The sequence below is a fragment of the Drosophila virilis genome, chromosome 4 (assembly GCF_030788295.1).
Source record: "Drosophila virilis strain 15010-1051.87 chromosome 4, Dvir_AGI_RSII-ME, whole genome shotgun sequence".
Taxonomy (NCBI): domain Eukaryota; kingdom Metazoa; phylum Arthropoda; class Insecta; order Diptera; family Drosophilidae; genus Drosophila; species Drosophila virilis.
The window spans coordinates 27,060,659-27,081,715 of NC_091546.1; the positions used below are offsets into that span (position 1 = coordinate 27,060,659).

Below are 21,057 nucleotides of genomic sequence, written 5' to 3' on the forward strand. Positions count from 1 at the left end.
CTTAATTACATTTTAAAGTGCATCTTTTTTTATTTACGTCCCTGTCGTTTTTGGACCCCAAAAACAAAGATTTTCAAAACAAATAATTTTTTTTTAATTTTATATGTGTTATAAGTAATTATAATTTTAATAGGATTATTAATAATGGTAAGCTTAAGAGTAATACAGATAATGACAATGACAATAATACAGATAATGACAATGACAATGACAATGACAATATCAATGACAATGACAATGACAATGACAATGACAATGACAATGACAATGACAATGACAATGACAATGACAATGATAATGATAATGACAATGACAATGACAATGACAATGACAATGACAATGACAATGACAATGACAATGACAATGACAATGACAATGACAATGACAATGACAATGACAATGACAATGACAATGACAATGACAATGACAATGACAATGACAATGACAATGACAATGACAATGACAATGACAATGACAATGACAATGACAATGACAATGACAATGACAATGACAATGACAATGACAATGACAATGACAATGACAATGACAATGACAATGACAATGACAATGACAATGACAATGACAATGACAATGACAATGACAATGACAATGACAATGACAATGACAATGACAATGACAATGACAATGACAATGACAATGACAATGACAATGACAATGACAATGACAATGACAATGACAATGACAATGACAATGACAATGATAATGATAATGATAATGATAATGATAATGATAATGATAATGATAATGATAATGATAATGATAATGATAATGATAATGATAATGATAATGATAATGATAATGATAATGATAATGATAATGATAATGAAATGATAATGATAATGATAATGATAATGATAATGATAATGATAATGATAATGATAATGATAATGATAATGATAATGATAATGATAATGATAATGATAATGATAATGATAATGATAATGATAATGATAATGATAATGATAATGATATTGATAATGATAATGATAATGATAATGATAATGATAATGATAATGATAATGATAATGATAATGATAATGATAATGATAATGATAATGATAATAAGTAATAATTACATGAATATGAAAATTAAAACTAATATTTTTGAACATTTCTATTTCCAGAAATAATTTTTGATCAATTTGCAGAAAGTTGAAATAGGGATATTATATTTTCCAAGGGTAAAACATATTTCTTTATCAGTAGTCAGATTTTAGTCGATGGGTTATTTTCTATACATACTAATAAATTTATGTCGAATTTTATAGTGAGGGTCTTAGTGAAGAACCAGCACAGCGCTATATTGTGTATACGTGAATGTTTGTGTATGGATTATTGTTCGTTCTGATCTGTTCTATCTATATACATACTACATATATATATTAGTAAATTGAGGAGCCATTAACTATCTGTGAACGTTTCATTTGAGCTATTTATTCAATTTTGTACTCACTTTTGTAGGGCAACTGAAGGTCATTATGTTCATCCGCATCGCCAGGCTGGTCGAAGGGATACATATTCATATCCGGCGAGCGGCCTGAGGCCAAGATACGTGGACGATCCTCCTCGATAAGTTTTTCACTCTCCTGTGCATAGATATTATGAATGCGGGCCGAACACTTCAACTGCGAATATAAAATAAATACTTAAAACTTTATTAATTGGATGATGCAAAGAAACTCACCTTAAGGCGACCTTTGATAAAATGATGCGTTGTCACGACAAAATTAAGCTCCAGAACAGCTGACTCCAGGTGTTCGGCCAGATGTTTTTGAATGTCATATGTACGCAAATAATTTGGTGGCACCTGCGGGCAAATAATAAATATGATATATAAAATCTATATACACAAATATATTTTTTATATGCAATAATAAATGTATTAATATCTTGAAAAAAAAACATTTAAAAATTAAAAAATATTAAACAAAAATATATACATAAATAATTATAAATATACCTGTATATCATTGATCCACCACGTGAGATTAGCTGCAGGCTTTGAGTAATCCGACGAGCAGTTGCCATTGATAATATCGCCTAGACGATAACGTGAGTGAATACCCGTTATAATGGGCCGCTGAGTGGGCAGCTCTGTACATTAAAAGCAAACATGAATATTTTTAAATAATACACAGCAGGCAGATTGAGTAACTACATACCCACAACTTCCATATCCGCAGTCACAATTGAGGTATCGAATGTGGGCGCATCTGCGGATACTTCGCAAGCAAATTTGCCAGATATGGAGGTGGGAACATTACGCAACAGCACATGGCTGGCATTCGATTGTGTGGTCTGTGAAGAGATAGTTGTGTTTTAATTAAAGTGCTTCATATTTGGTTAAGAGACTTAAATGTGGAATTGATAAATGTTGTGACGGTGTTAAGCATTGTTTCATATTTATATATGTATATATGTATATGTATATGTATATGTATATGTATATATATATATCCCATTAAAAAGGAATTGCGAACATTTTCAGTATTATAAAAAAAATGTTTCAAATTAATTGTTGGAGACTTTTTATAATTCTTTTAATTTTCTATCTATTTATATTTATGCATCTCCTCTGATACGACATAAAACTATAACGACAAATAAGTATATACATTGAAAAATAAATTCTATTTAAAACCCAAAAATATTTGAATCTTAATTTTTATACCCTTACAAAGAATATTAAAATCTTTGTCGTGAAAGAAGTAAGGCATAGAAGAAGACATCAGACAACAGGCGAGTGAATATAGCCTTTTCCGTCTGTCCATCTATCTGTTTCTTTGCGAGCTAGTCTCTCAGCTGTAAGCTACCATTATGCAACTAACATATGCCGGAACCAGCTGCTTACGACCTGGTTTTCAAAATATCTTGACCAACCTCGAAATTTATTAGTTGTACTTTACCTTCTCGTTCTTACTTCAAGCAGAGGTTGCCTAATGTAAGCAACAGATTTCAGCCCTGCCTAAAAGTATGCTTTAGTAAAATTTTAACTACAGACGCTTAAGCGAGTACAATATCTTGTTGCATACTTTTACACTGCATGTATAAAATAATTAAATCTATCCTTACCTAACATCAAACCAATTTTTAGAATAATTACTATATAAATGAAAATTATAAAATCTTTACAACAAATTAATTTAGTTAATCCGCTCTAAAAATCAATCTCATATATATATGTTCTCAACATTAAAAATAATTAAAATAGATAACTTAATAAATTGACTGGTAGAATTCATATTGAATAAACATGAAAGCAATATAAACAAAGTATAAATAAATATAAATGTATCTTGAATGTAGAATTAACGCATAAATAATTATTTACCTCTATTTGGACTGATTAATGTGCAGTTGTTAAACAAAAAGATTCTGCATTGGTCGCACAAAGAGTTATTATACTTAAATATAAATATATATGCATAATGCACGTGTGCTTCATTTTATGGAAGATATTTTCTGCTCGGCCGCAAACACGCTGAATGCAACAGCTTGGACACAATTTTGCGGCAGTTCGCTTTTAATTTTCGCAATGTCAGCAAAAGTCAACAATAAAATGCACCGGATAAAATGCCAGTCAGAGGACATGTTTGTGCGCATATGTGTGTGTGCGGGTGTGGGTATAACAACTGCAGCAGCAGCAAGTGAAAAGTCAAAAATGTTAATTAAAACTTTTTAACATGCATAAAACAAACATCGATACACACACACGCACACTCACTCTGAGAGTTTTAACTGAGGCGGAGGCAAACTGTTTACAGTGCAGCTTGTGATCTTTGTTGATGTTGTTGTTGTTGTCGTTAATACAACCCCACCAGCAACAACAACAACAAAAGGTTGTCTACAAGTTGCTGACGATTAAATACCCTACCAAAAAGCTTTACATAATATAAGTCTATCTAGCCACACAAAGGTTTATTAATGCATATATTTAGCTCAAGCTGATTGACCCTATAGGAACTATATGCCATAGTAAGGCTGATATTCAATAGACTTTGTACTATGATACATGTTTCAGGTCATAATTAGCACAATAATCACATCATTACTGAGATTTTTTCTAATATCTTTAAAAAATTACAAGTTTTCGATCAAATATACAGTTCTTTACTGTCTATCTGATATTGTATATGATATATCTAGCAGTGCAAAAAGTTAAATGATATATATATATAAAAAATAAAATGTTCTATGATATATCTAGCAGTGCAAAAAGTCAAATGAAATATTTATATAAAAAAAAATAAAATGTTCAAGTATCGGGTACATTCTGTTGGCAAATCCAATTCAAATATTTTGGAAAGAAAATGTTTTTATAGCAGTCACATAGGTAGAAAAACTTTTTCCTGTGGACACTATGTGATATAGAGGTTCGATATTGATAAGATTTTGTAAGCATTACGAAGCTGAGTGAAGCTCATGAAAGTTAAGTTTTAGTTTGGTTTGGGAACATCTTGAAAACCGAACAAGTTTTTTATATAAAGCTCAATTATCGATCAATTGTAACGATGATAGCTTCATAATAACTTAAATTACCTCTCGTCTACATAAAAACTGGCCTGGCTGCAGTTTAAATCTGAAACTACTCCAATTTTTATAAGGATAATCAAATGAAGCGTATCTTTCATTACGTGGCTCAAGGCTTCATAAAATCAATATACTCTCTGCTAGGGCATGAGCAACACATTTTGCAGTTATTTACAGCAATTTACATTGGCAGCTCTTTCCGCTCTCCTTCTTTCACTTTTCGTCTTTCTCTGTCACACACTTTTGAATCATCATCAACGAACATAATTACGAGCTTTTGAGCTGAGAGACAACAGACACTCACCTCGACATCAATTTCATTGGTTTTGGTGAATATCTTCCAGGCGGGATTCTCCTTGGGCGTATACCGATAGAACTCCCTGCGACCCCTATACCATTTAACCGCATAGAGCGTGTCGTTCTCGATGTCATAATTGCAGATTAAGAGCGCATTATCGCCGCGTTTAACGGCCGCCGGAATGTGAACGTTAACATTGCGCAGCCCAGCAGCCAGCTCTGTAAAGAGAAGGAGACAGAGAGATAGAGGGGATTGAGTGGGTGGCCAGACTGAGAGAGGTGTGTATAAATGTACGTAGCGTATGCCCTGCAAGTTAAGCAACCCGTGAGCATTGTCACAAGGGCTTAAATATGACAAGTTATTGTAGCTTAATTATGATACCAGGCAGCTTACATTGGATTTTTGTGCAATCAAAACTTTGGAGAGCTTCACGGCAAACGCTCGCTTTAAGCTGTAAACTGTGTACATGGATATAGACTTATGATAATCTTCCTTTTAGTTACAAAGCAGCCAAATTAGCTTCAAAAAGCGATAACATGCTTTTTAAGTATCCTAATTTCTTAAGTTATTATTTTCTGATACAGAATAGACTCTTGCTGCTGATGCACTCGGCCGCCAGGGTCCTGGCCGACCCCATCACCGAAGGCTACAACCCGACGAACTACCCACAAGGCGTATTACTTAAACATTCTCATCATTGTTTATCCCAATAAATACCATATAAGTTACAAACCAGTAACTATACCATCGCTTGGTAGAGATCAGAAGGCACTGCTCGATTCCCGCGCACAAATAAAACATATTTAAATCAAAAAAAAAAAACTCGTGAAAGTTATAGCTTATAGTTGTAGCTGAAAAGATTGAAAAGATTATATTAAACCATTTTCATTCTTTTTTATTCTGATATTCGATTAGCATGAGACGCCTTCAAATTAAAAACCCTTATAAACTTACAATATCTTGGTTTCTGATTTTTTGTTGTTATTTATTACTTGTTCATAGAGAACTGTGTAAAAATAATAATTTTTTCATGGATAATGCGCTCAACTACTTCTGTATGCTAAATAATAAAAATGCTTTGCCGCCAATTCAATTTAATCACCACCGAATAAGATATTCTTACTCTCAAATAGTTTTATTTTCTGATTATTTATCCACATCCTCTCCCATTCTAAAAATATCTAAACAAAATCTTTTTATAATAAATCCCAAAAACTTCTCTCGCTAAAATTTCATCAAGAAAGCCCCTTAAAGAAAATATACCGAGTCTAAAGGTAAAAAGTAGGTCAGAGATCTTTACAAATACAAAAAAAGAGAAACTAAATAAAACGCACAACCGAAAAAAAACTACCTCTTATGCATACATATATAACAGAGTATACATACACACGCACACACATGACCGACTGCATGTGATGAGTGCAAGCGAGATAGCAAGAACATAGGTAGCCCCGTTTTTACACGTAAAGCTGATAAAACATTTTGTACTCTCCCTTCCCCCCCTCCCCCCTCACAAACCCAAACACGAAAACATTCAGCGCTCTTGTAGGTTGATTTTGGCCAGATCGTCGGGCGCTGCCCTTGCGACCCTGTGCGCCTGGCCGTTTTTATAAAAAACTTCCTAGTAAAATTAAAAATCGAGAGTGAATTTAGTGTTTTCGAGTCAGACGACACAACAGGTCGCATGCGGACTATCATAAATCATAAAGCCGACCATTCACATAGGAAATTGCGCTGCCACCGATTATCAGGGCTGCAGGAAACCATGTCAAGTGCTATATACACACATATGTAAACGGTAGATTAGTAGTAAAATCGGGTTAATGAAAGAAACAGAAAGTCAAGAGGGCTCTGGCGAAGTCTGCACGACGCATAGATACGACGTGCTGCCAAATTCTGGGCTTCCGCTTCACTGTTAACCTTATTTGAATATGACTATGAATTGCATCTGTGAATAATCGACTGCATTTAGGCTTACAGATATGTATAACAATTTGTACTATGCATACACATCTATGCTAAATTTGGCAGCAATAGCTCTCTTAGAGTCTAAGTTCATGTGGACAGTCGTTTTGGTAAACCTTATTTACTCATATTATGTTTAGAGGGTATACAAAATAGTGATGACAGGCTTGTTGTAGAATGTGTTGAGGCCAACAAATTATCATATTGGATACAAGATATGAAGGTACTGCGATAAATGCCGGTACAAGAGTCATATTCAATTGCTTATTTATAAAACTATTTATTAAATTTATATTTTTATTTGCAACTATTTATTTATCTTTTTGTTTGCTTTATATTCATGCACTTATTTGCTTAAGTGTTTTGTATACTCATTTATTTTACATTTTTTGTTACTTTATTAATAAGTAAAAAATAAATAAAATATATTTAAATTATTAATTTATATACAGAAGTATTGCATTTTATTTCAATAAACATTAAATTCTCTTTTTGGTATTCATCGAATTTATATGTATGAACTAGCGGGTATACACTGCCAAAATTTCCCAAATCACTGAAGCATTTTCTTATGTAGAGCTTTAAAAATTAGGATATGTTGCCAGACTTAGATGCCAAATTGATATTGAGGCCAAGCAATGAACAAAGGCCCCAACCTCGTGAAAATCGAATGAGTTTTAACCGAGTTATGGGGCTGAGATATTTTGATCTATGTCAATTTGAGAGTATATTTTGTAAAAAACTATTACAATTACGGTTAAACTATAACTACAACTATTTCAGTTCCCTAAAACATTGTTTAAAGCTTTCAGAGCTTGTATCGCTTAAAAGTCTTTTTACTCCAGAGCTTATGATTTTTTCGAGTTAAAGAGAAAAATATTTTCAGTATCCAAAGAATTCTCTGCGAAATCTAAAAAGTAGTCTACGAATTGAAAACGCTTTATACACTTGTAAGAATAAACATAAAGCATTCCTGGGAAATAAAGGTATTAACACCAATATTGTTCTATTAATAATTGTGAGATGTAAGATAAAGAATAGAGGATATCATACTTAAAATAAAATTATGTATATAAACAAAAACATACAATAAACTTGTTTTTCTATGTAAGACATATCTATGAACATGTAAGAATGTATTCAAAAAGTATTTATAATAAAATAAAGGACTCAAGATAATATTTTACCACAAGTTTGTATATCCATCTACATATGTATGTAAGTAGTAAAAGGTAGCCTAGTCGCAAAGTCAACATGCATATTAAGATTAGGCTACATATGTAACTTGGATATGGATATGGATGCGAGGCGGCACAAGAACCGGTTGTTGCTTGGATCCGGACTGGTAAAACAATTGCTTAGCTGGTTGCGTGTTGTTGGATTGTCCCCAAGTGGGGAACTGCTGTCGACCGTTGTTTCGGATCGCCACGCGACGCGTCTGTCAGCTTATTTCTGGTTAACCTTGAATGCTAATTGTTGTTTCACGTTGATTTTTATGGCACTCGCGAGCTCTGTACACGGTTCGTTGTTGTTGTACACATATCAACATAAAAATTTCATGCTGCCCCCAGACCGGGGGTGCCTCCACACAGCCGCTGTGCGCCGGTTCCAAATAGTACGAAAAAACTAATCACATACGCCGTGTCGTATGCCGGCGCTCATCTAGCCGGGCAGCTGCGCCCAATGGGCCGCACTTTGCGTAAATTTGCGTAAACAAAAACTATTTGTTTTGCCGAAAAAAACAAAAAAAAAAAAACACAAACCCAGAGAGAAGCCGGCAAAAAGCGAGCACACTTTGTGGTAGTTTGTCTAGAGCATCTACAACTATTTAGAAACCGTTGCTGTTCTATTTTGGCCAGGCCAACAGAAGGCTTACCAAGTGCTCGACGCGCGGACAAGTTTAAAGCTAAAAAAAAAAAAAATAAATAACATAAAGGAAGCCTTGAAGCGCACAGTGATCGGACTGGAAAACCTTGGAAAACCGAAAAAAAAAACAACAATGCGAGCAACAATAATGTTCGTACTACCGAATACTCACAATGTGAGCACGAGTATGAGCATGAGGGCAAGTATTAGTATGAGTGCGAGTGTATTTATAAGAGTATATGTGGTACATATGCATGTGTAAATAAACTAAACATACAAATATACTAGAAGCTACAGAAGCAGAATGCTCACCAAATAAATGCGTAAAAGCAGCTTTTATTAAAATGAATGAAAACAGAAATAAATTCAAGTTAAATCAATATAGAAAAATCTCGAGGAATTTTAAGGATCTATTTATATTGTTTATGCATGCGCCGAAAAACTTTAATTTTCACTGCCATAATAACAAATGTTAGTATCATTAGATATATAAAAAGAACATATATTAATTTTAAATTAAATTAATTCAATTAAACTGTATGTATTAATAAATGAATTTAAAAATTAAATCAATAATTTTTATTATATTATAAAATTCAATAATAATTTTTTTATAATAATATACTAATTTTAATGATAGTTGACATATTCCTGTCATATCGTTAGTATTTCTAAAAGTATATTAATTTTAATATTATTAATTTTTTTTAATAGTAATATATTTATAATATAATATTTATAATGAAAGTATATACTATCCTGTCATATCCTTGGAATTTTTTAAAGAATATTTGCAGCAATAATGATAATTATAATAAAAGTTACATAATAATCATATCTAAAGTATAAATAAAATGATAAATATTATAATATTGTTAATAATAATAATAATAATAATAATAATAATTATAATAATAATAATAATAATAATAATCTATCAGGTTCTAAAAGTATGAATTTAAAAATAATAAAAATTACATATGTATGTACATTTACATTTCCTTATCAAATTTCTAGCATTTCCAAAATTCGGATTATTCTCCTATCCCTCTATGATTCCCTGTCATATTTAGAGCATTCCCAAAAACATGCACACAACAAAACATTTTACAAACCCACTAAAAAGACCCATTTTGCCTGTAGGTATTTTATTTTATGTTGTTGCTTCTCTTTCCCATCAATTGTTAAAGTTTTCAATACCAGCCCGACCAAAAAGCAGCAACAACAAACGAGGTCAACAGCAGAGCGAGAGAGAGAGAGAGAGACAAAGATAGAGACAGCGAGACAGTGTGACAGAGAGGGGGAGGGCGATACGCATAACGCAAATTATGGAGTCGAGTGCCGTTCAGCAGGGCGATTATGTTTGCCTGTTACTTTGTGCCTGTATATTATCGATCATGTTTTAAAAGCGAAAGTGAAGACGACGGACAACCACCACGAAATGCCCAGCTCCCCCCGCTTTGCAGTCACAGCAGGAGAGGCAGCAACGGGCGGGTGACGCGGTAGCTGATTCAGAGCTATGGGCATGGCAACGAGCAAATATATATAAATGTGTGTCTGTGTATGTGTGTGTGTACGATAATTGTACGCAACAGTGGCCCTCAATTTCTTGTTGTTGTTGATATAAAAGCTTCAAGTTTTTCATGCGACTGTTTTTGTTGCGTCTGCTTCAGCCGCTGCTGCTGTTGTCATCTGCGCGCCTGTGCCATAAACAAAGCAAGCTATCGATTTCTACATAAAAAACGAAAGTGATGGCCGCTACGAAATACACATCTGTACATTGTTGGCCCTGGTGCAATCGTGCCGTGGTCGGGGCCCTGGCATACAACATCACTTAACCCAGTTTTGGGCAAGGGCAAACGCCTTAACTGACCCCGGACGCAAGGTTCAATGCACTGCCAGTCGCAACGAAGGTAAACGCCCCTCAACAGTGTCACGTTCAGGGACCGCCCATGACCCAGCGACAGCGACAGGGCCAGCGATCGGCGACGATTGAAAGAAAAATCAGACGCCTTTTGCGTATAGCAGGCGCGCAGTCGCAACGACCAGCTGCCAACAGCATTTACAGTTGCTTTTTTCGGCAGTTCAACGAACCGCGCACACGTTCGAAATATTCGAAGTTCGTTGACCCGCAAAGAGTACGCCAGCAGAAAGAGAGAGCAACATGCGGAGAGCGCACAGCGCGTCAGCATTACAGCGCTGACGTCAACGCGATCGCGTACACTTGTTGCGAGGAAGCTTGAGCGAGAGCGAGAGCGTGAGAGTGAGAGGGTGGCGTGAGTGTTGACGATTGGTTGACTTTTTAAGGCTAGAAAGCCGTTGGGGTTTATGTCAATATATTAATGAAGCGCACACGTAACTGCATTTAGCTTCTAATAGAATAATAAAATAATATTCGATTGAATAGAAAAGAACACGTAAAAAGAGATTTATTTAAAAAAGAAAAAATTTCGCGGTTTGTATATTATACGAATTCCTACATACTACTATACAATATTCGCTGAAATATACACGTAATAAGAAGTTTTATTAAATATTCAAAATGATCATATAAACATGTTTATTGTTATTATGATAATTCATTTAAATATTTTTAAATCATGCTTCTAGTAATATAATCAGATATCAGCCAATACATAGCCTACTATACGAATATCAGCCCTATTTATTCTATCTAACAAGTTGCTCAAAGCGAATTTGACATTATTATCAAAACTACCGCATTTCTAGGGTTAATTTAACAATCGCTAAGCGGTTCGCCTTATAGAGGCCACTAAACAACAAATAACCATCCAACTTAATATATTTTTACTTTTTCTGCCCGCTATAAAACATTAATTTTTTTGTTTAATACGAAATCATAAACTTTTTGTAACAAGCGCACAGCAAACGCTTGAAAGTCATTTGTTCAATGCATTTCACACGCTCCACAACTCGTGTGAATGGAAATGGAAGTGGAAGTGGAAATGGGGGGTGGGGTGGGGGATAGTGAAACGGGCGAGCGTAAAGCCCGCACAAGGTTGTCTGATAAGCGCAGGCAATAGCACGCAGCTGGAAGCAAAACATCAAATGATATTGCGTAATGCGGATGTGTATGCGTGTGTATATAATGTATTGTGGTGCGTCTGAAGAGAGCGTTGTAAAGACTGCAGAGCAGCTAAAAAACGCCTACACACATATTAACCTATACAATATGCCCAATAAGACGATCTTGTGCTCAATCTACATACAAAATTTGCATATTGATGAGTAGACTCTGCGTCCATTCGAAACACTTTCGATTTCAACGAGTTTCTGTGGCGAATTCTATGCGGAGCATTTATCCAAAATCACAGGCGTACAGTTTTAAAGTGGACGTGTTTGTATCTGTTTCGTCTCTGTGACAAAGTGTTTCTCGTTCGTTGTTTTTTGTTTTGGATAAAACGTGATTTCTCTGAGCGCTATATGCATACATTTGTATCTATGTATTGCTACACTTAAAGAATACTCAAAGCAACTTGTATGCTTAAATTGGTATATAAAACATTCATTTAAACTTTAAATAAAATACCTCTCTTGGGATGACGGCGACGATCGGATAGTTATTGTCCATTCAAGTGGAGTGTTTGCCTAATAGAGAGAGAACCCCAGAATAAATTGATATACATACATATGTATATTTAAAATAAAATAACTTTGAAAAATGAAAATTCTCTTAAATTCGATGAGCGCCCTTCTTGGGCAAAAAATTCTAATATGATAATTAAAACTTATTTGGTAGATTTTTAAATTTTTGTACACATTTTTCAAAATAGTAAGTTCTTTACTTTTCGTTCAGTGCTTTTTTTTATTATTTAAACAAATGTGTCCAAAGCTAAGCAGAGAATTTCAAATCAACGAATAAACAAATTAAACCCGCATAACAAAAGCGATAAATACATGTATTTATATGTATGTGCGTATGTGTGAGTGTGTATGTGTGTGCGCTGAGAGGCGAATACACACACACATGCGCACACAAACGTATATACAATGGGCGTATATTAAAATGATTGGCCCAACTACGGCATTATCAGTGAATTGTCGCTGTGCGCGAGACGCGTTGCTTCTTGAAAGCTGTACGCCTATTCGAATTAGTACAAAATAATACCGTATTTCCTAGAGTTTTACGGATTTACCGTTACGCCGTAGCCGTAGCAGCATAGAAGCAACGCTATGCTGAGGGCAAAGCCAAAGAGAGACAGTCAGCTCGAGTCGAGAGAGAGAGAGAAAGAGAGAGAGAGCGAGACAAAGAGCTGGAGAGAGGGCAAGCAGGCAGCGATGATCTCCCGTTTTTAGTACAGCCTTCATTTCTGTGTCCCGGGCCGCGTTTTATGAAAAACAAGAAGACGCAGCAGCTATTATAACCAAATGATCTGCTTTCGCAGCCAATAAACGTATTGTTTTCTTTTCGCCCTGTTTGTCGTGACGGCGCTCTTAATAAATATTTTTATTTTGTTTATAAAATTTAGCAGCCGAGAGCGTAAAAAAGTTTAAAACATTTTAAATAGTTTGCTAATTGAACAGGAGAGCAGCAAGCGCAGGCGGTACGCACCTCAAATTCAGTTTTGTTTTTGTTTTCTTACGATTGTTTTGGCTTCTTCTTCTTCTTTTTTTCTTTTGGGTAAAAGTTAAGCGCTCGCAACGTCGACGATGACGACGACGACGGCAGAGGCAGCGGCAGCGGCAGCGGCAGCGGCAGCAGCAACGGCAACAATCGAAGCGTTCTCTGAATCTCGAAACCACTTAAAAGTGGGTCACATGCGAATGAAGAGCGGCAATTAAAGGCGTGAGTGTGTCACGAGCACAAAAAAAAAAAACGTCAGCGACACGCGTCTCTGAACTGATTATATCGTACTTTACGATCTACATACATGACAATCTACATACTCCACATCTTTAATATGTACATACATATATATCATATACTAGCGGGTATAACCCGGCCTTGCCCGTGGCATGAATAAAATAAATGTTTAAACGGATCGGGTGGTAAATAAACAACTTTCGTACCAGAATTTCAGAATATTCCAAATGGCGAAAACAATTATTTATTAAGTTCTTATGTAGAACTCTGAAAATAAGTTTAAAGCAAATCGGACAAAACTTAAAACCTAACCAAAAAAATCTTTGAAATGCACTTCCCACCGAAGAAGTTTACATTTTGAGACAGACCTTTTCCACACTTGCGATTGGAATTTTCCGAAACCCCGCCTTAACGTGAACCTTCATCACATAATGTAACTACAGCTTCCTAGCTCTTACGGCTTGTGCGTTGCCCACCAATCAGTCAGTCAATCTGTCACTCAGTCAGGAAAAACAGTTATTTATAGAGAGATACATATACAACAAAATATAATGCTTGACGATTTAATCTCTAGAATAGCTGATATGAAGAACGAAGTCAGCACTAAAATCCATATTCAAAATAAGAAAAACCTAACCCATAAGTTTTTACATTTTTAAACTTCATTCCTTAATAACCCAAATTTTAAAGTTGTCAACTGCATAAATTAAAGAAAATTTAAAATCTTAAATCTTTTAAGAGATTTAAGATTAAAACTAAAAAGTTCTCATTATTCATATAATATTATTATTTAATTATTGTATACATTATTATATTTTGTATATCATATTATTTAAAAATTCAATTCTATATATATTTTTTAATAAATATAAGTATATTATATTATATATAATTAAATAACATGCATTTTAATTTAATAGGGTATTATTATTATTTTATTATTATTATTGCTTAGTCATAATTATCAAGCAATCCAACATTTATATATGTGCATATCATTAAGTTATTTTTTTTTCAAGGCAAATAGTATTTCAAATCTGTTTGACGTGGTCCAAGCTGTTTGAATATCCAGGGCATTAAATGAGTCAAATTAACAAAGAGTCCAGTTTTAGATTCGCTGCGGTTAATACTACCGATAACAATGCCCGCTTGGGTATACCGATTCATAGCCCCCTGAATGGGGCAAAAGAGCGGGGCGCCAGTGTTGAGAATGGAGGAATTTTGAAGATTCTCATCTATGGCACACATTAGACTCTCATCCAGCGTGTAATCTTGCGCCAAATATGGACTGGGCAGACGTTGATCGCACTTGTGCCTAGGCTGAATTTGGAAATGCGTTTGTTGCGGCCTGTTGTTTGTGGCAGGTCGCCAGGCAGTTGTTTTGCAGGCACTGTAGTCAAATATGGTGCCCGGACTGGGCAGGCAGAGGGTTCTAATGTTTGGTTGTAAAATAAACTTCATATCGACAACGAGTAGGGCAATATTATTGACTACACCATAGAATTCGTTATGCCTTATTATTAATTTCACCGAACGGTCTTGATGCGGAAAGACTTCCGTAACACTTCCAATATCCCATTCACCAGCCCGTACTATCAGATTTTCCGGTTTTAATTCACGCAGTAAAATGGCAGCTGTAAGCACAATATCTGGTGCAATCAGAGCTCCAGTCCCGATAAATGGTTCGTCATTGTGTATTTTCACAGTCCAGGAGAATTCCCCGAACTGTACCTCAGATGCATTGATTTCTTCGGCATACACAGATAATCCATTGGGATAGCCAAATCCGCAGCCTGTTTCCTCCATTGAATCTTTAAACTATTCAAATAATATCAGTTATAGAAACTGAGTTATTAGCTATTCTCCCATATACCTGCGGCAAATAGCTTGGCGTACTTTCCATTCTAATAGATTTTCCACTTCGATTACTGTTATCGACATTCGTTTGATTTGTTTTTAGAAATATGTCAACGTCATTTTTAGCTGTTGAACTGGTTGAGTATTGATTCACTTTGTTGTCAATGTAATCGTAGTTTAACTTGTCGTTAGAATCGGCATTGCAATTTACGCAAGTTAACAAGCAGCTGGCAAAGAGTACGCTCAGTACTCCATTGTAGTATATTTTTGGCATATTTCTAAGTGAATGTTTGCAATTAATTATTCAAACACTTTTCACATCACATTTCCTCTCACATTATCCAACAACGATGCGCTGCACAAAGAGTATGAATACGAACTACGAGCCGTTTCCTCTAAGGTCGTTTAAATATATCTTACATGAAAGTTCTACGGCCTTTAAACTTATATGTATACAATTTATATGTACGATTTATCTTAAGCTCATAAATATGATTTAAACTAAAGTATAGAACTTTTTATACCCTGTATTATTATTGTGATTACTTAAATAATTATCTTTGTTAGTTTTATTATTACTTTTAAAGTTATTAACTTCTAACCTACCTTTTTTTCTTTGGCTTTGTTGAAGGGTTTTCCCTGAATCATAACTCTAAGCAAGAAAGTAAAACTACATTTATTAAGGTAAACTCCATATGAATAAATTTAATACATTTCTTTTGTTTAGTTGATCAGTCAGTCGAGCACTTCGCACGAAATATGTATTATTTAAGGTTGTAATTAATTAGAGTTTTTATTATTCATAAGCAAACTGAAAGCTCTCAATTTATGTTTATAATTTCTTAATTATTTGTCATACGCTCTGCAGAAGCCTCTCTTCATTTATGTATACTATATTCTATCTTTACAAATCGATGTTCCTTTTAATTTAGAAAAAAAAATCGCATTTCAGTTCGCTTCAATCTTTCAAACAGTTCTTATTAATAAAGCTATCTGAAAACTCATACTTACTCTTCTCAATTACTAGAAACACATTACATTAAAGGCCTATCACAGCCTTAATTAGTCGTGCGGACTTTTTGTCGCTCACCAACATTACTTATTAGTATTATCACCCATTAATTAGCTCTCTACAGGCTTCTCTGCTTTATATCTTTAATTATTCCTTAGAGCTGGGCACACTGAAATACCTGTTATGCGCTGGCAGGATGTCAAGCTGATGCTGAACTGCAGTTCCTGTCTCAAACGGCGCCCATTCATGTGCAGCTTGTTGGCAATGCTTGAGGGCCAGTTGACACGGCGACAGATGTGAGCGTTGGCCTAAGGGATGGAGGGGTGGGGTATAGGGGCGTGGCACTGCCATTCGTAGCCTGGTCAGGCAGGCTGGTTGGCTGGTTGGCCGCCTGCCTGTTGCACTTTTGCACATAATCATGTCACATAAAGCGCACGACAGCGGGCAGGATATGAGCAAGAAGAAGAAAAAGAAGAAGAAGAAGCAGGAGCAGGAGCAAGAGCAACAGAGGCAACAGCAGTCGCAGCAGCAAATAGCTAGCTCCCCATCTTCTTTACGGGCTTTGGCCAGGTGACATGTGTCGCTTAACTTTAGATGGCTGCGGGGCGCTCTCGGACCTGTTTCCTTTTTTGAGCAATTTTAATACTCTGCTCGCCAAGCCAAGAAGAGTTGTTTGGTATTGCACTCTGTCATCAGTTTGGCATTCACTTATTCCTCTGCACCAACTTATTTCAGTTGTTGTCAAGCTACGAACAGGGTATTGCGTGGTCGGTTTCATTGGACTGCGGCATTTTTAGTTGTGTTCAGTTTGGTTTTTATGTTCTGTTTGTTGTGCTGTTGTGTTGTGTTTGTTGTGGGTTGACATTTTGTGCTGCTGCCTGTAACCGTACAAAGGATATGAGGAAGCGATTGTCGGTCGCTGGCACCTGGACACGATGGGTGTTAAAATAACAGGCAGCGAACATATTGACTTTTAAAATAAGCATTATGGCGGTAAATTTTTATGAAAACCTTCAGCCTGTCAGAGCCATTTCCCCGGGTTGCCAGTTTGCAAGTTTGCCCAGTTGGCCCGTTTTCCAGTTGCCGTTGGACGTTTGGCTCGTTGTCAGACAGCTGAGTGATTTATATGTATTGTTTAATATTATTATGGCTGGCAGTTTGCAGCTAGCTGGTAGCAGGTAGCAGGTGGCATGTGGCAGGCGGCATGTGGCAACTGGCAGGCCTCTTGCAATCGCTCAGCCGCTCGTTCCGCCCGTCGCGTCGGCTGTGCAAAATGCGAAAAATTGAGCACATTACAAGCAGCCGAGAATGTCCTTGTTCATGTCCCGTATCCGTGTCTGTGTCCGTGTCCGTGTCCATGTTCATGTCCGTGTGGTTGGCAATAATTGTTAAAGTGTGTGGTCTGTGAACGATGCGAATGATGTTCTGCTGGCCCCCGGCCCAAAGAGTTGAGCCTTTCAGCCCGGGCCACAACAGCTTGTGAGTGGCCATTGAGAAAGTTGACGTTGATGTTGCAACAACCGAGGCCTTCAGTTAACTCTTTAACTTGGACAGCTGATAATGGAATTTTTAATTATGACACTTTCAGTAAGCAGCTATCGGAACTGTATTGCATGAATGTACACACAGACAATGTGTTCGCCAAATACAATTGGACAGCTCGCGGAATAGTTCAAAGAATGCGATGAAAAGCTGAGTTACAGTTGAGTTGATAAATGTGTTTAAATTTTTAAAGAATTAATAATTTATATAACAAATTTAAAACTTTTGTAGAGTTATGCGAAACGGCACTAAGGTTGAAATGAAAATCAATTCGATCTATTTATAACAATTCGATTTACTATACTTAAATAAATTTACGTGAATTATACGATTCTACTTTAGGAACCAAACCCTAGTTGTATATGGGCCTTAAATGGAAATTGTTTAGCTTTATTGTATTGTATTGTATAGTTGTTATCAACCAAATATATGGCAGTTAAATTATATTAAATTTATTTAATATTCCAAGGGGTTCTAGGCGTATAGATCTATTACGAATCAAAGACTAACTGGTTGTAAGTCGTTTTTAAAGATCTTAAATATTTATCTTCTAGGCGCAAATATCTTTCGAGTATAATACAAAAGCAACTTTCATACGTAGACAATTTCAAGTATCTTATTTTATTAAAGGAGTCCTTAGACATGTACGCACTCATACACACACACACTCTCACACCCATATTCAGACAGTCGGTTGGTAATCGAGTTAAGTTCTTACCTTAGAGGCAAACCCTAATCACTTTCACTTTGCGTATACCTTAAACTGACCCAATTACAGGCCGCATAATTTGCTCATTAAATCTATACAACTGAATAAACAGCGGCAAGTTGCGAGGATACAAAAACAACAGCAACAACAACAAAACTGAATGTTGACATATTTAATGCGGGCTTAATTAAATTTCAAGCCAGCAAATTTGGATATTTTTCTTGTTGTTGTCAGCCGCGCATTTTGTTTCACCCACTTTTGAAAATTTGTATTTATTTATGTAACGATTGTATTTATGTAACACATGTAATGTATGTAATGGTAGTATTCAACAACAACAACAAAATATGTATACCTCAATTTTTTCGTTATTCCGGCTTTGAAGCAAGTCAAGTGCATGGGACGTTAAATGATTTCTTTACCTTAATTTGATCGGCTTTTACGCGATTTTACATGTTGCAATAATAAAGCAAAAAGTAAATTAATGTTTAATTAAATCGTCGGCGATATAAAGCGGAAATAGCGCAAATAAAAATACAAAGTATATAAGTAAATACATACTAACGCATATATGCATGTAAATGCATGCACCTATGTATATTTATATTTGTATGCTGTGTACTTATGCATATTTAAATGTTGGTATATGCATAATAATTAATTTCAATTTTGCGCTGCTGCGGCCTTTGTTTGGCCACACCCCCAACCCACCCCTACACACACACGCACACACACACTACAGCATCCGCCCTTGATTGATTGCATTTTAAGTGTATTTGTTGTTCTTGTTGTTGCCGCGACGCACTGTGGTTAATATTAAGCATCTGCCTAAAAGTATGCAGCACTCTTTTATTCAAATGAAAATGATTACTTTTTCTGCCTTTTTTGTTTACAGCTTCACAGAAATGCCTACATGGCGGGGCGTGGCATTTAAGGTTAAGCTCCTCTGTGAACAGGTGCTCAGCGTGCGGCCCTTAATTACCATTTGAAAGGGTGCGCCTGGGCTGTGGCGAGGTGGGGTTTATTTTTGCAGCATAAATCGCGGCTTAGCCACAGATTTTGTGCGTACAAATTAATATTTAATGTAACAACTATTAAAGAGTTGTATTAAAGGTAAAAATGTGAGCATGTGGAACATTGCGTAGTAGCCGACAGCGTAATACTCTGCTCAGAGTGTATTCAAAGTTTAAAGTGAATCGGGTACTTTTTTGATTAAAGGTATATATTTGAAGTCATATGCATATTTCTATTTATTTGCATTGGACAAGATTCTGAAAATGGCAGAATAATATATATATATAATACTATAGGTATTTCTACTGTCTTCTTTCTACTCATAACTTGGTCTTTAATCTTTAATCTTTTAATCTTTAATGCCATCTTAAAAGTCTTTCAGATTAGTATGTTATTGTTATCGATTACAAGACAGTGTTGTAAGTGCTTGCAATAATTAACCTTTGTCAATAGTTAATGACGTTAGAGGTCGCTTGGCAGATAGAAACTCACAGCAAAAAGTGTTGATTAGTCCAGATAAAATGCATTAGCTATGCATAGGCGTTAATACAATAGTAGGCCACAAATTCAGGCATTTAAATTATTCAGACACAACACAATTTGTGCTCTTAAAAGAGATTGTCGAGTAGAAGGTGGAACAGCGGCTAAATGAGATGTAGTTGAGTCACTGTGGTTGATATTTTTGCGTGTTTTGCGGCCCTAATTGGAAATACGAGAGGGGCAAGAGTTTAAGATTTGTAAGTTGACACACAGTCTTAGAATTAAAATATCTATAAATAAACATAGACTGTGTGTTTAGTGTTTGAAATATAATAAGCATTTGAATAGTTCAACCTTTTGAAATTCGATTCCTGAAATGAAATTTAAGTATCAAAGCAAACATAAACCGCGTAAAACAATTAAAAGTATTGCAAGACAACTGGTTGCTGGTGAGTGGGCTAAATGACCATTGAACGAATGAGTATAGAAGCTCTTTGCAGCACTGGTTAAGTCAATATTTTATCTGGGCACACCCACACTGTGTCCTGCACAGCAGCTGGCCCTGGTCGGCGACTTTCATCCACATTACAGTATATCCTATTGGTCGCATTGTGGTTTGTGTTCGTGTCGTTATGCTGGAGATCGTCTACTTTGTACTCTATGAATTCTTCAAGTTTATCTGCCCCATGCGCATCCTAAATGATATTGAGGACATAGAGTCAAATTTGGATACGGACCTGAATGTCTGGTATGAAGCCTGACATTGGGTTCCCCATCTTTTTTTTTTTTTTTTTTTTTACATGATATGGCAACTAATTGATTGATGGTACGTCCACAGTTTTCAATAAAGGACATGCTTTATTTAGCTTGAGATTGTGTGTTGCCAGGCAACTTGAGCATTGCCTCGTTTCGCTACGCTTTTTCGCTCAATTGTCACA

At 35.6% G+C, this 21,057-nt stretch overlaps 2 protein-coding genes and 2 long non-coding RNA genes across 6 annotated transcripts in view; 2 read left to right on the forward strand and 2 right to left on the reverse strand.

Moving 5' to 3' along the window:
- Positions 1 to 21,057, reverse strand: part of beat-Ib (beaten path Ib) — a 189,186-nt gene that overhangs the window by 1,751 nt on the left and 166,378 nt on the right. For both annotated transcript variants that reach the window (XM_070208878.1, XM_070208877.1), the window contains exons 5-9: positions 4,856 to 5,067; positions 2,184 to 2,319; positions 1,982 to 2,115; positions 1,706 to 1,828; positions 1,475 to 1,646 (exon numbers count right to left, since the gene is read on the reverse strand). In XM_070208878.1, coding sequence (XP_070064979.1) covers positions 1,475 to 1,646; positions 1,706 to 1,828; positions 1,982 to 2,115; positions 2,184 to 2,319; positions 4,856 to 5,067 — 777 coding nt within the window. The remainder of the gene's footprint in view (positions 1 to 1,474; positions 1,647 to 1,705; positions 1,829 to 1,981; positions 2,116 to 2,183; positions 2,320 to 4,855; positions 5,068 to 21,057) is intronic.
- On the forward strand, positions 12,577 to 14,265 carry LOC138911224 (uncharacterized). 2 transcript variants are annotated; one of them, XR_011416640.1, is made up of 3 exons: positions 12,577 to 13,095; positions 13,174 to 13,245; positions 13,330 to 14,265. It is a non-coding gene; the product is annotated as an uncharacterized lncRNA (long non-coding RNA). The 2 variants fall into 2 exon arrangements; XR_011416639.1 differs by having other exon boundaries at positions 12,580 to 13,095; positions 13,171 to 13,245.
- LOC26531838 (phenoloxidase-activating factor 2) lies at positions 14,413 to 15,790 on the reverse strand. Its single transcript, XM_032437860.2, has 2 exons — positions 15,379 to 15,790; positions 14,413 to 15,323 (listed from the first exon to the last, which is right to left on the reverse strand). Exons 1-2 carry the CDS (start codon positions 15,634 to 15,636, stop codon positions 14,520 to 14,522), a joined length of 1,062 nt encoding a protein of 353 aa, XP_032293751.1. The 5' UTR covers positions 15,637 to 15,790; the 3' UTR covers positions 14,413 to 14,519.
- Positions 20,241 to 20,760, forward strand: LOC116651475 (uncharacterized). Its single transcript, XR_004304479.2, has 3 exons — positions 20,241 to 20,376; positions 20,439 to 20,568; positions 20,620 to 20,760. It is a non-coding gene; the product is annotated as an uncharacterized lncRNA (long non-coding RNA).